This window comes from Cajanus cajan, chromosome 4 (assembly GCF_000230855.2).
Source record: "Cajanus cajan strain Asha chromosome 4, NIPB_CcT2T_4, whole genome shotgun sequence".
Lineage (NCBI taxonomy): Eukaryota > Viridiplantae > Streptophyta > Magnoliopsida > Fabales > Fabaceae > Cajanus > Cajanus cajan.
This window is the reverse complement of record NC_138520.1, coordinates 50,258,759-50,278,674: the sequence shown is the minus strand read 5'-3', so window position 1 is coordinate 50,278,674 and position 19,916 is coordinate 50,258,759. Positions and strand designations below refer to the sequence as shown.

At 44.3% G+C, this 19,916-nt stretch overlaps 2 protein-coding genes across 2 annotated transcripts; both read left to right on the top strand.

The window, feature by feature from the left end:
• Positions 1–384: 384 nt before the first annotated feature.
• LOC109817913 (uncharacterized) lies at positions 385–1,629 on the top strand. Its single transcript, XM_020383269.2, has one exon. It carries the CDS (start codon positions 385–387, stop codon positions 1,627–1,629), a length of 1,245 nt encoding a protein of 414 aa, XP_020238858.2.
• Positions 1,630–2,034: 405 nt separating this feature from the next.
• Positions 2,035–5,184, top strand: LOC109817914 (uncharacterized). Its single transcript, XM_020383270.2, has one exon. It carries the CDS (start codon positions 2,035–2,037, stop codon positions 5,182–5,184), a length of 3,150 nt encoding a protein of 1,049 aa, XP_020238859.2.
• The last annotated feature ends 14,732 nt before the right edge of the window (positions 5,185–19,916 follow it).

Genomic DNA, 19,916 nt, shown 5'->3' with positions numbered 1-19,916 from the left:
CGAACCCCGAAAGCAATCCCGTTATGACCAATCAAGAACGTTACCCGTACGGAATGCCTCAAACCGAACCGGAGCCTGTGATACAAGAGGTCCGGCCGAACACTGACCGAGACCAACCTGACCTCCAAGATGACTTGCGTGCATTGCGCGAGGAAATGGCTGCTATCCGAAGGCAGAGAGAGGCTGACGCCAGGGAGTTAGCCGAACTACGCCGAGCTTCGAAGCCTTAACCAGACATACGTGCCGTCAACTCCTACCCTCCAAGAGGAGTCGACATATCATGCCCCAACCGACCATGTGACACGGACCCTGGTCACCTCTTTGATAGCTAACAAGGCCGACACCACCACTCACTCTCTAAGGCATCCTTTTTCCCGAAGAATAATGGAGGCAACCCTGCTAGACCACTGGAAAAGCATGCTGATCGAGAAGTACGATGGGTCATCCGACCCCGAAGAACATTTGAACGTTTTCTTGACTCAAGCGACCCTTTCCACTCAGGACGACTCGGCTTTGTGCCGAATATTCCCCACGTCGCTGAAGGGAAGAGCTTTGAGTTGGTTTACGAGACTGCCGAGCGCCTCCATAGACTCGTTTAGCGAGTTGTCGTCCCAGTTCACCCTACAATTCGCAACGAGTAAGCCGTACAAAACGAACTCTTTAGCCTTGGCGGGGGTCCGTCAAGAAAAGAAGGAAAACCTGAGAGGCTTCATGGACCGATTCAACAAGATTGCAATGGAGATTGGCGACCTTAATCTTGTCGTGGCATTAGACCGGCTGAGCACGGCCCTCAGGCCGGGACCGTTCGTAAACAGCTTGTGTAAGAAGCCGCCAGTTGATATGAACGATCTCCGACGCCGAGCTGAGAAGTACATGCAAATGGAAGAGCTTGCGGAAACCCGGAACCAGGCCAGGGTCGAAGAAAATTATAGCCGAAAAGAATCTGGCCGAGAGCAGGTGAGAAAGACTAATGCCGAATCCTCGAATACCCGCCCCCGGAGAGGACCTCGCTACGCGGTGTACACTCCCCTCAATGCGAGTAAGGCCAAGGTGATGGAGCAGGCCCTCGCATCAGAAATCCTTGCCATGCCGAAAAGGGCGAACACACCTCCCAGAGCCGACAAAGCCAAGGCATGCCGATTTCACCGAAATAGGGGGCACTCCACCGAAGAATGCTCGGCGCTGAAGGACAAGCTCGAGGACCTTATCAAACAGGGTCACCTCAGAAGTTTTATCAGCCCCCATGACCACCAGTCAAAGGAAAGAGACCACCACTCTCGCGAAGCTCGTCTGCCAAGAGACCGACGTCGCCGATCACGTTCGCCCGAGAGGCAAGATAGATCGCAGCGTCCTAGGGAAGACAATGACCGACCACGGAAGGTGATCAACACAATAGCCGGAGGCGGGTCCACCTCTTCAGCAGGAAAACGACACCTCCGAGCCGTCCGATCAGTGAACAGTGTGAACCAACCAAGGATGCCGAGGATGCCTCCTATAACCTTTTCCGACCGGGATTTCCGTGGCGTCGACCCCGTACAAGACGACCCCATGGTGATTTCAGTCGAAATGCACAACTGCATCGTGAAGAAAACATTGGTCGACCAGGGGAGCTCGGCCGATATTTTGTAATGGAATACTTTTGTGTAGCTTGGGATCCCGGAAGAGAGCCTAGAGCCATACCACAAACCACTGGTCGGCTTCTCAGGCGAAAGAGTGATGACGAGGGGATGCATTGACTTGTACACTCGCTTTGGATTCGATCAAAAGTATTTTCGGGTGATCAGAATCCGTTACATTGTGGTGCATGCGAACACGTCGTACAACATTCTTTTAGGCCGACCGTCAATCAATGCGCTGGGAGCCATTGTTTCGACACCTCACCTGTGCATGAAATTTCCGTCAAAGGATGGGCAGGTGATCACCGTGCACACCGACCAGAAAACGGCAAGAGAGTGCTACCTCTCTAGCTTGAAGGTGCAACCTATGGTCGTCCCCTAGACGACGACAAGAGGCGTGAATGTGGTCAGACAAGAGATGACCGAGCATATCGACCTCGATCCTCGGCTAGGAGAAGAAGAGCGGATCGAGCCCGTAGAGGACCTCGTCCCGTTTCAGCTGGGACGGGTAGCCGAACAGGTCACGCACTTGGGATCCCAACTGAGTAAAGTCGATTCGAACCAGGTGAAGCGAGCGGTTCGAGATAATAAAGACCTATTCGCATGGACAGCGTCGGACATGCCGGGGATAGACCCCAATTTCTTGTGTCACCGATTGGCTATATGCCGGGACGCCCGACCAGTAGCCCAAAAGAAGAGGAAGATGGGAGACGAGAAGAGAAAAGCCGCGAATGCCGAGGTGCAAAAACTGTTACATGCAAAGTTCATCCGAGATGTCACATACACCACCTGGCTAGCTAATGTGGTGTTGGTCAAAAAATCGAGTGGGAAGTGGAGAATGTGCACCGACTACACCGACCTTAACAAAGCCTGCCCCAAGGACGCCTATCCACTTCCATGCATCGACCGACTCGTCGACGGCGCGTCCGGACATGCTATATTTAGCTTCCTAGACGCCTACTCCGGCTACAACCAAATCAAAATGTATCCGGCCGACGAAGAGAAGATGGCGTTTATAACCGAGAACGCCAATTTTTGTTATAAAGTAATGCTGTTTGGGCTCAAGAATGTCGGGGCGACCTACCAGAGGTTAATGGACAAGGTGTTTCAGGGTCAGATCGGCCGAAATATCGAGATCTATGTGGATGATATAGTGGTCAAGTCCAACTCTCTGGCCGAGCACTTAACCGACCTAGCCGAAATCTTTGGTGAACTTCGTAAGCACAACATGAGACTCAACCCCGAGAAATGTACCTTCGGGGTCAAGGGAGGCAAATTGTTAGGTTTTATGCTATCGGCGAGAGGCATAGAAGCGAACCGAGACAAATGTCAGGCCGTGTTAGACATGCGAAGCCCGAGCAACCTCAAAGAATTGCAACGCCTTGCAGGAAGATTGGTCGCCTTATCCCGATTCCTCCCACGGTTAGGCGACAAAATTAGCCCGATGACAAAGCTCTTGCGGAAGGCTTTGGCCTTCTCATGGGATGAACACTGCGAAGCCGCCTTCGCAGCGTTGAAGACAACCTTGGCGACGCCACCAACCCTCACGAAGCCTAATCCTTTGAGCCCGCTACTTGTATACTTGGCTGTGTCCGAGGAGGCGATCAGTTCGGTTCTGGTGCAAGAAAAAGAAGGCACCCAAGCTCCTATATATTTTGTCAGCCGACTACTACAAGATTCAGAAACCTGGTACCAGTTGATAGAGAAGGTGGCACTTGGTTTAGTACACACTTCCCGATGCCTATGTCATTACTTCCAGAGCCACCGAATTGTTGTACACACTGACTGTCCGATCGCTAAGGTACTAGGAAAACCCGAACTCGCCGGAAGAATGATGGCCTGGTCGATTGAACTCTCTCAGTTCGACATTACGTTCAAACCGAGGGGACCGATCAAGGCTCAATGCCTGGCCGACTTTGTAAACGAACTTCACCGGCACGGCCAATTTGAGGAACATTGGTGGACCCTCCATGTAGACGGATCCTCAAACAACCAGGGGAGCGGGGAAGGAGTGATCTTAGAAGGACCGAGAGGGATAACCCTGGAGCAATCTTTGCGTTTCCAGTTCAAAGCTTCAAACAACCAAGCCGAATACGAAGCTCTATTGGCAGGATTAAGGCTGGCCGAGGACATGGGTGCATCAAAAATCAAATGCCGAACCGACTCCAAAGTGGTGGCCGAGCAAGTTGGCGGAAATTTCCAAGTAAAGGACCATAGCATGATGAAGTACTATCATGCCTATCAAAAACTGAAGGCGAGCTTTCAGGAGGTGTTGGTCAAGCACATCTCGCGCGAGGACAACACCCGTGCCGACCAGTTGGCTAGGTTGGCCGCGACCAAGAAGCCGGGCCATTTGAGAACAATCATTCAACAAGAGATCGACCACCCCAGTGTCGAGGCTAAAATGGTGGCAAGTGTCGAGGCCAACCTGGCCGACCCCAGTGACCCCCCAGATTGGCAAGACGAACTCAAGGCATTTCTCACCAACGAAATCACGCCGGCCGAACCGACCGAGGCCAAGCGATTGAGAACTCGAGCTAGTAGATACGTCGTTATCGCCGGCCAGTTGTATAAACGCGGCTTCTCTACCCCCTTGCTTAAATGCCTGAACCCCGACGAGGCCGACTACGTCATGAGAGAAGTACACGAAGGTATTTGCGGAATGCACTCAAGAGCTAGGACGACCGTCTCCAAGCTCTTGAGAGCCGGGTACTATTGGCCGACCATAAACTCTGATTGCGCAAAGTTCGTAAAGAAGTGCCAACCGTGTCAAAAGCATGGCAACTTGATCTATCAGGAGGCCGAGCAGTTACATTGCATTCCCACAGCATGGTCATTCGCCACCTGGGGGGCCGACATACTCGGTCCCTTCCCGGTTGCCAAGGGCCATGTAAGTTCCTCATCGTCGTCGTGGACCTATTCACCAAATGGATCGAAGCCGAGCCCTTGGCATGTATCTCGGTCATCAAGTCAAAAAATTTCTGTGGAGGAATATCATCACCCGTTTCGGTGTCCCACACACACTTTTGACCGACAATGGCCTGCAATTTACCGACCGAAAACTAAACGAATTCCTAGCCGGCTTAGGAGTGCAGTACAAGGTCACATCGGTCGAGCACCCACAAACAAACGGTCAGGCCGAGTCAGCCAACAAGGTCATCCTTGCAGAATTGAAGAGACGGTTAGGGGAAGCAAAAGGAGCATAGGCCGAGCAGCTACCCGAGGTGTTATGGGCCTATCGATGCACCCCCAGTCAACTACGCAAGAAACACCTTTTTGTCTAGTCTATGGATCCGACGCGATGATCCCAGTGGAAATCGGAGAACCATCATTCCGCCGAGCCCACTTTGATGAAGTAAGCAACGAAGCCGAACTCCGAACAAACTTAGACACGATAGAAGAAATTCGTGACCGAGCACTTGTCGTGGCCGAGGCCACCAAGCAACGCTACAAAAGAAGATTCGACAGCAAAGTGAAGCCTAGAGAATTCCGAGAAGGAGATCTTGTTTGGAGAGCTACAGGTGAAGCGAGAAGGGATCCGAGACAAGGAAAGCTCGCACCAAATTAGGACGGACCATACCGCGTCCGACATAACCTAAGCAACGAGGCATACAAGTTAGAGTATCTGTCAGGAGAACCGATTCCGAGAACCTGGAACTCCTCACACCTAAAGATGTATTACAGTTTGATAGCAAACTTAGGAGAAGTGATGGATGATCTTCTCCACGGATTTGCTTAGGCCGGATCTTCTTCAATGGAGACTTGATTCTTCAACTCAAGAACACTTGGAAGCTAAGAACTCACGGATGAACTCAACCTAGAACTAGGAGGGAAGCATCCAAGCTCAAGCATCAATGGAGAGCACACTTCAAAGAGGAGGATTCTAAGGTGAAATCCTAAGGTTTTGAAGATGAACTCTAAGGGACTTTTGAGAGAGGAAACTCGGCCAATGGCTCACAAATTTCAATTATGATCAAAAGTGAATACAAAAGGTGAAAGAATGGCTTAAGTATGCACGGAATTGTGACCCATAGGTGCCTAAACTAAAGCCTCACAAAATGGCGCCTAAAGTTTGAATTCAAATTTGAATTTTGAATTCAAACTTTGGTGCACATGTGTAAGTCCGAAAATTTAGGTACCAAGGTGCATTTAGGTGTGATTTGAGAGTCATTTAGGGTTAATTTGAGTGGCACATGTTCAACCACCCATGGTGCTAAACATGTGACTCAAATGTAACTTAAATGACTTCCAAATTAAACCTAATTTAACCTAATTAGCATACTTTAGTATTCCTTGTATTTTCCTATTCTAATGACCTAATTACATTGGTCAAACAATTACAATGGAAAGGAAAAATTACAAGAATGAAAATGAGCCCAATATTGGGTACCAAAAGCCCAAAGGCCCATGAAGCCCAAAACTAGGCCCAACTAGCCTAAAACCTAAAATGCTACTCTATGTGGTCCAAAATACAAGACCAAAATATATGATACCTATACTAACATGATGTATACAAAACATATGAAAATAGCTATAACAAAATATGGCCCATGAAAAGTTCAACTTGGGCCTTCCCAGGCCCATCAAGCCCATTGGGTCCTGACTGGCCCAAACCTTCATGTCTAGCCAACTCCTCTTAGTTCTTTGAGTATGTCACCTCTTGCACTCCAAAGCATGATTCCATCATCCCCTCCCTCTTGAAAAGGATTTGTCCTCAAATCTCGAGGATGAATGGAAGAAGAAAAATTAACACCTACATATAAAACATGCAAGGAATAAGAAGTAACATGATAAGATAAAAGATCATGGATCCTAAGAGGAATCCTAGTATCTAACCTAACAAAGAAAGATAAAATTTTAGACTCTCTAGAAATAGGCTCCTCTTCTAAGCATAACCTAGAAGTAAAACCTAAAAATGTAAGAACACTATGACTAAGACAATGAAAAGACTGATTTTTAAACACTACAATATCTTGCCTAAAGTACCCTAAATGGTATCCTAGGCTTTTCCTAAAATATAAAGAAAATACTACTAAAAAACGTCCTAAACAATTTTGGATTTGATTGTTTATTAGATACTCATAGTCATATAATCTATTTTTGTCTTGTAGGGAAGGAAACATATTAAGTTCAAAAAAATAAGAACTTCCCATAAGATCAAACATAGAATATAGATTATTACAAGTTATATCTACTAAACAATGTAAACCGAAAATTGGGTGCTTTATGAAATCTAAAGAAATACTTCCTTCCTTGTGCACCTTCAAGGAAGTAGTATAAGGAGTAACACTAGGTATAGTCCACTCCTTCTTCACTATATCTCGAAGTTGAGAAGAATTCTTTACTTGAAATTCATTTTGTTCCTCATTCTCAACTTTAAGATAAGTGGCAACATTAGGATAAGAGTCAAGACTTTTGTGAATAAAGAGAGTTCTTTTCAAGTCTTGTTTGGTCATAAAATAACTCTCTTTTGTCATAAAGGTCTTAGTGGAGTCCCCTTTATCCACACTCTTTCCTTCTTTCTTTTCTTTGTTTCTTTTCTTTTTCATTTGCTTTTGATCCTCAAACACTTGGGATGGTGTTAAAAGATTAAAAACAATTTCCTTATTTTTATGAGTGAAGGATATTTTGTTAGTGAGGCCATCATGTATAGTTTGTTTATCAAATTGCCATGGCCTACCAAGCAAAATATGACAAGCTTCCATAGGGATCACATCACATAAAACTTTGTCTTTATAATCCCCTATAGAAAACTTGACCTTCACTTGTTGATTCACCTCCAATTCCTCACCTTCATTGAGCCAATGAAGTTTATAAGGGTGAGGGTGAGGAATGGTGGTAAGGGCTAACTTGTTAACCAACCTTGTACTACAACAATTAGAACATGATCCACTATCAACAATGAGAGAACAAGTTCTTTTAGAAACCAAACATCTTGTATGAAAGATGTTCTCTCTTTGAGATAGTGAAGTGGGACAAGGTTGGCTTCCAAGAAGCCTTTTGATCATAAGAAGATCACCATCCACAGGATATAACTTTTCAATTTTAGGATCTTCCTCACTAGTATCACTACCACTTGAAGTGGTAGAACTAGATTCATCAAGACTACTATAAATGTCTTGTCCTCTCAAAATCATGACCTTTTTAGTTGGACATTGAGAAGCTATATGGCCTCTCCCAAGACATTTAAAGCATTTGATGTCACTAGTTTTACTACTAGAAGTGACAACATTTTTATCATTTTCTTTTTCTTTTTCTTGACTTTTACTAGAGCTTTTAGAAGAGTCATATTGACCCTCCCTCTTGTAGTCATTCTTGATATAAGAGTTAGCTTGAGTTTTTCCTTTTAAAGAATTTTTCCTTAAATTTTGTTGTTCCACCCTTATACAAAGTTGGACCAAATCATCAAGGTCCCTATAAGGGAGTAACTCAACTCTATCTCTTATGTCAAAATTTAGACCACTCAAAAACCTAGCAATGGTCAATCTTTCCTCTTCCCTTATGCCAGCCCTCATGAGATACAACTCCATCTTTTGTCTATACTCCTCAACACTCATATTCTTTTGTTGGAGTCTTTGGAGCTTATCCATAAGCTCCCTACTATAATAAGAAGGTATGTTCCTTCTTCTCATAGCACTCCTCAACTCATTCCAATAAGTGATTGGAGGGTCATTGTGAAGTCTTCTCTCTCTCTCTAAGGATGTCCACCAATACATAGCTTGTCCTTGGAAAGCTAAGGTGGCCAAGGGAACTTTTCTTTCTTCACCTACTTGGTGACAAGTGAAGATTTGCTCCACTTTCATTTCCCAATCCAAGTAGGCATCCACATCTTCTTTTCCATGAAAGTAAGGGAGATCAACCCTTGATTCCCTCACTTTGTGTTCTTTAATGACTCTCCTAGGATGAGGTTGGTAGTATGCATCCATGTTCAAACTACCATCATATTCTTGGCTTTGAGAATCATTGGAGCTCTTGGTTGAGCTCCTAGAAGAACCTTTTGGACTTTTATTTTTATTCAATCTTTTCAAAAGTTTTTCTTCTCGTTGCTTAATCTTTTGAATCTCTTGTTCTAAAGCCATGATTTGTACTTCCTTTTCAAGTTTTTCTTTTTTGTTTTTGAAGTATTTCATCATGCTTCCAAAGTTTTAGTGCCTCAACCTCCTTGACAATTCTTTTAAAACTTTTAGGAGATTCAAAGTCACTACTACTTTGAGAATGTTGACTCATGATTAAGCAATAAGATTTTATATGCTATGCAAAAAGTTATAAAATGTTTTTGGTATTTTCTAGGAATGAAAATAACACTTGGAAGTCTAAGTGTACAAGTTGCACTATCAAGGGAGGTGAGCTACAAAGAGCCACTTAATAACCAAGCCTTTTCAAGTGGAAATCACTAAACTCCTTTGTGGTACTTCCAATTCCCCAAAACTTTTCACAAAAATTTTGAATGCTTTTTCACAATTTTTTTGTTTTTGAGACTAAACTAAACGTGAGTAAGTAAAACTACACAAGTATAGTCATTTTAAGGCAGCAAATAAACCAATTAAAAGACAAAGAACTTAAAGGAAGCAAGATAAGTAACTAGTCGAGTTCCCTAAGTGGAAGCTTGAAATATATGAAATTTCCAAGCCACTTCCACTAGCACTACACGTGAGATGCTATCAAGGATGTAGATATACCTGACCAGCTTCTTAATACTCCCTCCAAGCTTTACAAATTGATTTTAAAATACAAGAGAGATTGCAAAATTTAAACTAGCCTAGAAAGCAATAAATGGAGGTTTTGGTGACCAATTTAGTGACGGATTGTTGTGCAAATTTTCCAACACTTAATCAAATGTTTAATCCGCCACTAATCCTTCAATATGATGCTACTGAACCTGAAAAAGAAATACAACAAAGATGTTAATGGTGGCTGCTTCACAAGGTGAAAGGAATGGTCACTCAAGTGAAGGAAGTTTAGGAGAAATTTTGGTCACTAAATTAGGTCAAATTTTTAGGTCTTAGTGTCCAAACTTTTCCTACTCTTTGTTGAGCAATGCTTGATCCTTGAGCAAGGATTTGAGGCCACTTCCAGCACAGGGAAATTATTGAAAGAAAACTAGACAAGCAATAAAGCACAATTTGGAAAGCTTATACCAAAAGTTAAGAGTAATATGTATATATGACAAGACTCAAAGAAGTTCAACAAGTAAAACTGGAAAATAAGACTCCAAATAAAGCTAGCACTCAGTTAGGAATGTTCCTAGATAGGTACTAGAGTAGATGAACAAAACAAAAAAAATTTGAAAGCAATTGGATAAGTATAGCACAAGTAGTAGTCAAAACAATAACAAGGAATCAAGTGATTTTTCACCAATGTACACCTCTCGGCTTTTTCACTTTAAAATGCTTTCTCTAATTTTTTTTTAATTCTTTCTCTTTTCTATATTCAAGTTAAGAGTCCAGAGAGTATATTTGCCTTTTGTTTCAAATTTTTCTAAGATTCCAAGCTATAGAAACCGTGACTACAAGTTAGACAAAAATTCAAGTGAAAACAAGGAAACTAGTGCACTAGTTTTTAGGTTTTGTCTTGGATTCTTTTGTACACTTTTCTTCTTTGAATATTTGTACTTTTCTTTTGATTTAGGCTCTGTTTTTGTCTCTGTTTTCAGCCTATTTACTTTTTAAAATTTGAATCCAAAAGATAGTGCACTAGAAGCAAGATTAAGCACTTGAAATTTTGAGTCACAAAAATTTTTATAAGATTTTTCAATGGAAATGTGATTTGAAAACTTAAGACACAATGGAAACCTAACTCTAAAGAAACTTACTAGAACTAATAGCAAGTTATGAACACAATAAGGTAAAAGAAAAAGCACATATAGGAGGCAAGAACAATAAGCAAACCGAGAGCAACAAATTGATGAACAAGACACAAAGAAATTTAGGTCAACATGCTATTCAAGGAATTTTAAGACATATAAAGACTACACAAACATACTAAGACAAAACATGGATTAAAAACCAAAATCTAAATGCAATGTATGCAGTCCAATCACGGACACATATTAGGAATGGAGAGACTCAAAATTAAAATAAAAAAAATAGCACAAGCTAATAGGTCCTAAACAAGTTGATTGAGGAAGAAATTCAAGAACAATCAACCAATGGATCTATGGAACAAAATATGATATAAAACATGTAGATCCGAAAAGAAACTCAAACAAGACACTTAGAACACAAAGAACACAAAAACAATCGGACCAAAAGTGAAAAAAAAAACTTATCTCCTTGAAGAACCTTGCTCTTGATACCAAAAATGATAGCAAACTTAGGAGAAGTGATGGATGATCTTCTCCACGGATTTGCTTAGGCCGGATCTTCTTCAATGGAGACTTGATTCTTCAACTCAAGAACACTTGGAAGCTAAGAACTCACGGATGAACTCAACGTAGAACTAGGAGGGAAGCATCCAAGCTCAAGCATCAATGGAGAGCACACTTCAAAGAGGAGGACTCTAAGGTGAAATCCTAAGGTTTTGAAGATGAACTCTAAGGGACTTTTGAGAGAGGAAACTCGGCCAATGGCTCACAAATTTCAATTATGATCAAAAGTGAATACAAAAGGTGAAAGAATGGCTTAAGTATGCACGGAATTGTGACCCATAGGTTCCTAAACTAAAGCCTCACAAAATGGCGCCTAAAGTTTGAATTCAAATTTGATTTTTGAATTCAAACTTTGGTGCACATGTGTAAGTCCGAAAATTTAGGTACCAAGGTGCATTTAGGTGTGATTTGAGAGTCATTTAGGGTTAATTTGAGTGGCACATGTTCAGCCACCCATGGTGCTAAACATGTGACTCAAATGTAACTTAAATGACTTCCAAATTAAACCTAATTTAACCTAATTAGCATACTTTAGTATTCCTTGTATTTTCCTATTCTAATGACCTAATTACATTGGTCAAACAATTACAATGGAAAGGAAAAATTACAAGAATGAAAATGAGCCCAATATTGGGTACCAAAAGCCCAAAGGCCCATGAAGCCCAAAACTAGGCCCAACTAGCCTAAAACCTAAAATGCTACTCTATGTGGTCCAAAATACAAGACCAAAATATATGATACCTATACTAACATGATGTATACAAAACATATGAAAATAGCTATAACAAAATATGGCCCATGAAAAGTTCAACTTGGGCCTTCCCAGGCCCATCAGGCCCATTGGGCCCTGACTGGCCCAAACCTTCATGTCTAGCCAACTCCTCTTGGTTCTTTGAGTATGTCACCTCTTGGCCCGAACTCTGAACAAACTTAGACACGATAGAAGAAATTCGTGACCGAGCACTTGTCGTGGCCGAGGCCACCAAGCAACGCTACAAAAGAAGATTCGACAGCAAAGTGAAGCCTAGAGAATTCCGAGAAGGAGATCTTGTTTGGAGAGCTGCAGGTGAAGCGAGAAGGGATCCGAGACAAGGAAAGCTCGCACCAAATTGGGACGGACCATACCGCGTCCGACATAACCTAAGCAACGAGGCATACAAGTTAGAGTATTTGTCAGGAGAACCGATTCCGAGAACCTGGAACTCCTCACACCTAAAGATGTATTACAGTTGATGTAATAGTGCACTCTTTTCCTTGGCCGACTCTTTTTTCCCTAAGGAGGGTTTTGGGTCGGCAAGGTTTTTAACGAGGCACTTCACTAATAAAAACTTCAAATTTCATCATGTTTCTCATTTTTTATTGTTGTTATTTAGGTCACATAGGCCGAGCACTACGCACTCTCGCACATTTGAACCAAGCAATCCTTGGCCGACTGCTCCAAAGTACGCTCGAGCCCTACAGGTTTCCCTCCCGAGTAACCTCCTCGGCTAAGGAGGCACCTAGGCCGAGCACTACGCATAACGCGTACTTAAACCGAGCAATACTCGGCCGACCACGAAACGCGCACTCGCACCTTAGGTTTCCCTCCCGAGTAACCTCCTCGGCTAAGGATGCACCTAGGCCGAGCACTACGCATAACGCATACTCAAACCGAGCAATACTCGGCCGACCACGAAACGCGCACTCACACCTTAGGTTTCCCTCCCGAGTAACCTCCTCGGCTAAGGATGCACCTAGGCCGAGCACTAAACACAAACGAAGAGGCCGAGTTATCCTCGGCCGACCACTAAAAATGTACTCGCGCCCAACGGGTTTCACCCAAGCATTATGCGCCAACCATTCATTCACGAAATTACTCTTAAACCGAGCACTCTCGTATGCTCATGGTTCAAAGGCGCACTCGAGCTCGACAGTAACACGCATCACGTACTGACACCGAGCAACCCTCGACCGGACCCTCAGAAATACACCCGAAGGCTCTCATTTCGGTCACTGCTGCGTAATTCGACACGCTGCTAAAATGCATAATCTAGGCCCGAGCACGATCAACCCGAAAGATTACAATCCGAGCACTCTAGGTTTATTTTAACATTCAAATCGCGAAATCATCCTCCTCGGCAATATACGAAGTCGGTTCGTTTTATCAATCGATGTTGATATACATGCGCAATTAAAAAAGCAATATTCCATTAATCATGGCCGAGCAAAACGGCTAATTACAAATAATTGTCTTCCCACCGGCACCAATGGCCAAAATAACAAAAGGCACTTACGGCCCGGTTACAAGAGAAGCAACAAAAAAAAATCCTAAACTATCGACAAGCCGATCCCCTAATTAGCTCCCGAGCCTCCAAGATTACCCCCATCGCCGTCGCCGATCACATCAATGATCGGATCTTCCTCCTCGGCCGATTGCACAAGAACTTGAGTAGAAATGCCCTGACGAGGAGCCTCGGCATCGGGCTGGGCCCCTTGAGGGAACTCAGCGTAGCTTATAAACTTACCACCCAAAAAGTCTCGGGTAACATCAAATTGAAAGTCAGCCGGGACCTCGCAGAAGTGGTAAGCTTGCCTGACCGCATGTTGGAAGCCGGCGTCATGTTGGGAAAGGATCTCCTCGGTTGCCTCGGCCTCAAACTTGGCAACAGCCTCCTTCAACCGAGCGATCTCGTTCGCCGAGGCCGCGACATCAACTTTAATTTTTTGCACAGCCAACTTCAAGTCGTCGGCCTCCCTCCTGTAGGCGTCGGCAGCCCTCTTCAGTTCTTCAGCCGACTCAGTTAACTTGGCGTTCGTAGCCAACGCCTCTTTCCCTGTGGACTCGGCCTCCCTGAGTCGGCCATAGATCCTCTCTTCCGAAACGACATGCCTGTTCATCACGTGTTTGGCAACGAGGGAGGTTCGAGTATCAAGCTCACAGGAAAGCTTATACGCGGCCTCGGCAGACATACCCTCCAAATATTGCAACCCGCCTCCAATTGCAAGATCCAGGCCGACCAGGTTCTCGGTTTGTACATTAGGAGCGAGGAAGTTCGACCCGACGATGACGGCAGGAATGGCGAAAGGACCGCAGCCCGATTGCTCCAGGGATAGTTGTTTCGGGCGTTTGCTAGAAGAGCTCGGATGCTCCGGCTCTATATTGTGCTCGGCAGCCCTCACCTGAGAAGTGCTACCCTTTTTCCTGGCATCGGCCAGGGGAATGATCACGTTGGTCGGCTTCTCCCGTGGATTCTTCAAGGCCGACCTCGCCAGCGGGACCTTCCCGCTAGCCTTCGCCTCCTTCGCCCTCTGAGCAAGAATGGCAGTAACATCTAACTTGCCTCCGGCCATTAAACCTACAACAAAATAAACCTTAACATCAATTCAAACCACTGAAAAATCGTTGAAGCCTAAAACACATACCTAGCAAGGCCATCTCGAAGTGAGACGTCTCAAAAATGTCCAAAAGGCCTCGGACAGGCAGGCCTTTCGGTAACTTGTCAAGGAGATCCACGATTTCTTTGTCCTCGGTAGGGAGTTTGGATTCGGGTATGGCCTCGAAGCGTGTCGGGCGCCTCGTCCAATAAAAGGGAAACAGAGGAGACCCGTCTCGGTCATAAAAGCAATTCTTCAATTTCGACCCCCAACGAACCTTGAAGAAGCCATCCTTAAACCCCTTGTAAGAAGAGGTGAAAGCCCGGAGAAATCCTCGCTTCGGCACTCGAGCCAGTGACACCCATTTCACCGGCTTGCTCGGGCGACAGATATAATAGTAAAAGAAAGCCAACGGTTGGGGAGTAAGACCCAAGCATAGACACGGGTTCCGAAACGCCTGCATAGCGGCCCAGGCATTCGGATGCAATTGGGTCGGGGCCACATTGAGTATTCGGAGCACCCCCATCTGAAAATCGTCGAAGGGCAACTATATGCCGAGATCCTCGAACCAACACATATAAGCATAAAAGTAGTTGTCCTCATCGGGCCCCGGCTCCAAAAACACGAAGTCAGTGTTCGGCCCATCATCCACGCACGCCTCGGCGAGTAACGGAAATGCATCCTCCCCGCTCCCGAAGCACTTGTCTAAAGACACGAATGTGTCTAGCAGCTCTTGGTCGGATAACATGGAGAAGTAAATGCCGACCTCTCCGTCTACCCATTCATACCCCGGCATTTCCACCATGCCGTAGTCAATCTTTGGTTTCAACCGACCACTCGGGCCGACCACACCCTTGCCTCGTGCATCGTCAAGCATCTCCAACTCATCCCCGCTTATTTCGGCATGAATGGCTGCAGCACATGGGTCCGGCTGACCGACCCGACCTAAGCCTCTATCGTCTACCTCGGTCGCCCGGGCCAAAGCCACGACCAAGGTCACGGGAGGCGATACCTCGACCACGTCATCCCCACTGTCTTCCTGTTCCGGGTGGTCGGAAGGGAACACCACTTCATATTGTAACGGTGGCAACCTCGATATCTCGCTCGAATCCGATCCCTCCCCATCTGACGCAGCGCTTGACACCTCCAACGACGTCCAACTCCTTGCCGAAGAGTAACCTTTGTCCATTTATTACCACAAATTAAAAAATACAAAATTGTACCTTGATCGGTGAGCTCGGCTAAACTCTTTAACTCAGAGACCTCGGAGAATTTACAGCAAGTAAATGCTCCAAAACCCCCCTATTTATAGGCAAGGTAAAAGGGGGAGGTTAAAAGACACCTCGCAACCACAACCGTTCGATCTGGACCATCCAACGGTCCAGATTTTGTAACCATTGGACCCGTAACCGCTAGGGCCAACGTGGCACACCACGTCCATAGAGTTCTCGGCACTGGCTTTCAATAATTGAGGTCTCGGCATAGACCTCCTCCAATCGAGGTCTCGGCATAGACCTCCTCTAGTCGCGCTCGCGGCTCCTCCGATCGAGGTCTCGGCATAGACCTCCTCCAATCGTGCTCGCGGCTCCTCCTATCGAGGTCTCGGCATAGACCTCCTCCAATCGTGCTCGCGGCTCCTCCTATCGAGGTCTCGGCATAGACCTCCTCCAATCGTGCTCGTGGCTCTTCCAATTGAGGTCTCGGCATAGACCTCCTCCAATTGAGGTCTCGGCAGAGACCTCCCCCAGTTGAGGTCTCGGAAAATACCTACCCCAGTCGCTCTCGGTTCTCCAATTGAGATCTCCGGAAAAGCTTCATTAAGCGAAGACCTCGGCACACCCAGCCACAAATGAGCACCACCAGCGGTCGAGACCGATCCTTACTCCCCCACGAAAAACCACGACGCTTTATATTTGTAAACGTCCTCGTCTTCTGAATCCTCGACGCTGCGGGGGTTGTATACCGTATGGGACCGAGGTCGACCCGACCGACCCGAACAGAGACCGAAATCAATACCCGAACTCACCGAACAATCGCCAAACAGAAAGGGTCGGTTTACTCGGCCGATCCCCGGGACTCCACCAGTATGACTACGAAGGGATTAACTTAAGGAATAAGTCGGATTAACCCCCTAATTTTCCGGGGCCCAGCTCCTAATCACGGCCCAATAAGAAACACTATAAATAGACCCCATTCGAGGTATGTAACTAACTTTTACCTACCGCATTTATTACGCCGAGCACTTACTTGAGCGTTGGAGTGTCTTTGCAGGCACACCCCTCCTCACATCGGACTACTCAGATAGGAACGAGAAGACCGAGACCCAGGATCAAACCCAACACAACAAGGATAATTGAAGTGTGTATCCTAACACAGGAACAGGATAAATACACAAGGGTAATTAGTAAATGATCCTAGATGTTCACTTTTTTTTTTCCTGATATCCAAAGGTGTCAACAAGGTTCACCACGGGTGAACCACTTCATTTCACCATAAATTAGTGTTAGTCCACCACTAAATCGTATTTACATGAGATTCACCATAGATTTTTCCTAGAAGACCTTTTGGCAACCTTAGTAGGTGACTTGATAATGTACTCGAAAGTGCATAATGTATCTCTCTTACAAGGTGGGTTCTTGGGATATTATTTTGAAAAGTGTTTGTGTTTTACGAGTGCACGATGATTGGTGATAGTTTTTTTTAGAAGTTCTACATGAAGTAGCAACCTCTATGCCTCACCTGAGAGGCTGTAATAGTAGGTCCCTAACCAGTTATTATAATATTATATTATAAAATATTATTATGTATATTTGTTAAAAAGCTGAATTTAAATATTATTTTTGAAATAAAATAAGGTTTAAATATTATTTTCAATGTGGCGGAGGAGGAATGGTAAGATTTGGGAAAATTAAGATAGAATTTCCATGGTAGTTATTCAGTAGGCTAATGATTATCTCAGGGATTGGGATCAGGTACACTATAATTCTCAAATTCACCAACATCAAAGCTTGGATGTTTGGTAGAAACCCCCACATAGAGTGGTGAAATGCAATGTGAATGTTGTTGTCTTTCAAGAGTCAAAAATGATTGCGATGAAGAATAGTGTTTGAGGGATGACCAAGGTACTTTTATTCTTCTTGCAAAATCAGTATCTTTGCCGGGTAGAATTGTCTAATTGTTATTTTCGTGCGAATTTTTCTATAAAAAAAATAGTTACATAACTTTTTTGTAAATTTTCTTGTAATAATAATTTTACAAAATTTTTTTACGAATTTATTTGTGAAAAATAATTTATAGATATTTCTTACAAATTTTTTATGAAAAATAATCTACAATAAATTTTTGTAAATTTTGCTACAATTTTAATGATCATAGAAATTTTTTCCATGGTAAAAATTTACAGAAAATATTATAAGAATTTTATTTTATTTTTTTACAAATTTTCTTGCAAAAGTAAATTCGCAAATAATGTATACTAAATGGTAGGAAAATTTCGCAGGTAACTTTTCCCGCAGATTTTTCTACCAATTTTAATCTGCAAGAAAAATCAAAAAAAAATATTTAAATTTATAAGTTTAATATTTTAAAAAAATTTCGAGTCCTACATCGATTGAAAATAAAACAATTAAAGAGTATATAAGTTGGGGTAATACTTACCTTACAAGTTGATTTGTATGGTTGAGTGTTAGGCTTATAATCTACAATCATAGAGTTTAAAAGATTATGTATCACATATTGGAGGCATGGAAACAAATGCTTTGGATGAATTCATTGTGAGCATTTGAAAGTTGAAGAATTATTGATAGAATTGTAGTAATTTATTTAATTTTTTTCGTAAAAAATATTCCTACAGAATTTTTTGCGAAAAAATTTGCAGGAAATTTTTCTGCGAATTTTTTTTGTAGGAAACTTTCCTACGAATTTTTTTCGCAGGGAAATTTCTTGCGAATTTTAAAATTCGCAAAAACATATTATTCACGAAGGTATTACCTGCAGATAAAATTTCACAGAAAAATTTGTAGAAATAATGTTCCAAAAGTCTCTCAGATAAAGTTGATGAAATGCTTTCTCAAATGGCCAATTTCTCTACTCAAATGGCTGATTTCCACACTAGGCTTTCCACTATGGAATCTCACCACACCTCTACTCCTTCTTCCCCTCGTCTCATCCACTCCTCAGATAACACTTCCTCCCAGCGCCACTTTCTGAAGTTGGATGTTCCCCGTTTTGATGGTACTGATCCAGTGGGGTGGATCTTCAAGATCTCTCAGTTCTTCGACTACCACAACACACCGGAAGAAGAACGTATTACTGTGGCTTCCTTTTATCTTGATGGTGCTGCTTTGGCTTGGTTTCAATGGATGTACCGGAATGGCCAGATCCTTTCTTGGACTCACCTTCTTCAAGCTTTGGAAGCTCGGTTTGCCCCCACTGCATTCGAAGATCCTAGAGGTAAACTTTTTAAGCTAACCCAAACTTCCTCTGTTTCTTCTTACCTCACAGATTTTGAGGCTACGGCTAACCGGGTCACGGGGTTGTCACCGCCATTCCTCCTGAGTTGCTTCCTTTCCGGTTTGAAGCCGGAGATTCGCCGGGAAGTGATAGCACAGCAACCTCAATCTCTGGCCACGGCGGTGGGTTTGGCTCGTTTGCAAGAGGAAAGGCTTTCTGATCTCTCTCGCTTCCAGCGCCCTAGACCAGCCTCATCTTGGCCAGCTCCACTTCTAACCCGCACCATCACATCCGCACCACCACCGCAACAACCAACAGCCGCACCGCCACGAGCTCCCCCTTTGTTGCCCACTCCTGCTCCAAAAACTCGTTTCCGCCAGTTGACCGAGGCTGAGATGGCAGATCGTCGTGAGAAGGGGTTGTGCTTTAATTGTGATCAGAAGTATTCACGCTCTCACCGTTGCCCCGCTCGTTTCTTTCTTCTCATCTCTGAGGATGATGACACACCCACTGGCACTACCTCAGATCCATTACTTCCGGATCCGGATCCGGGTTTGGACACCCCGATTGAGGAATTATTGGGTTCCCTGGCCCAAATCAGCTTGCATGCTCTTTCCGGTACTGGCGCCCCGGAAACACTTCGTCTATTGGGTAGCATTGCAAACCACCCAGTCCGTGTATTGGTGGATGGAGGCAGTACACACAATTTCATTCAAAGAGGAGTAGCACTTCGTTTGGGCCTGGCCCAATCCCCTACACCACCACTTAAAGTCCTAGTAGGGAGTGGAGAGGAACTGTCTTGCGCATGGGTTTGTTCATCAGTGGACCTTCATATTCAGGGCCACTCCTTCAACCTTGCTCTCTATGTGTTGGATATGGGCGGATCTGATGTGGTCCTTGGGGCTCAGTGGTTGAAGCAGTTAGGGCCAATCCTAATGGACTACCAAGCACTCACTATGAAATTTGAATTCAATAATTCCATTGTGGAGTTGAAGGGGGATTCTGGATTGCAGCCCACCTCTCTTTCCTTGCACCAATTAAAACGGGTTGTGCGTGCTGAACCTACGGCTCAGTTCTTTTCGTTGGTAGTAAGGCCAGCATCATCACCAAGTTCATTCCCTGTTCAC

Bases quoted from the DNA above. Each gene is read 5' to 3' on its own strand.
- LOC109817913 (XM_020383269.2), top strand. From the start codon at position 385: ATGGAGGCAACCCTGCTAGACCACTGGAAAAGCATGCTGATCGAGAAG.
- LOC109817914 (XM_020383270.2), top strand. From the start codon at position 2,035: ATGACCGAGCATATCGACCTCGATCCTCGGCTAGGAGAAGAAGAGCGG.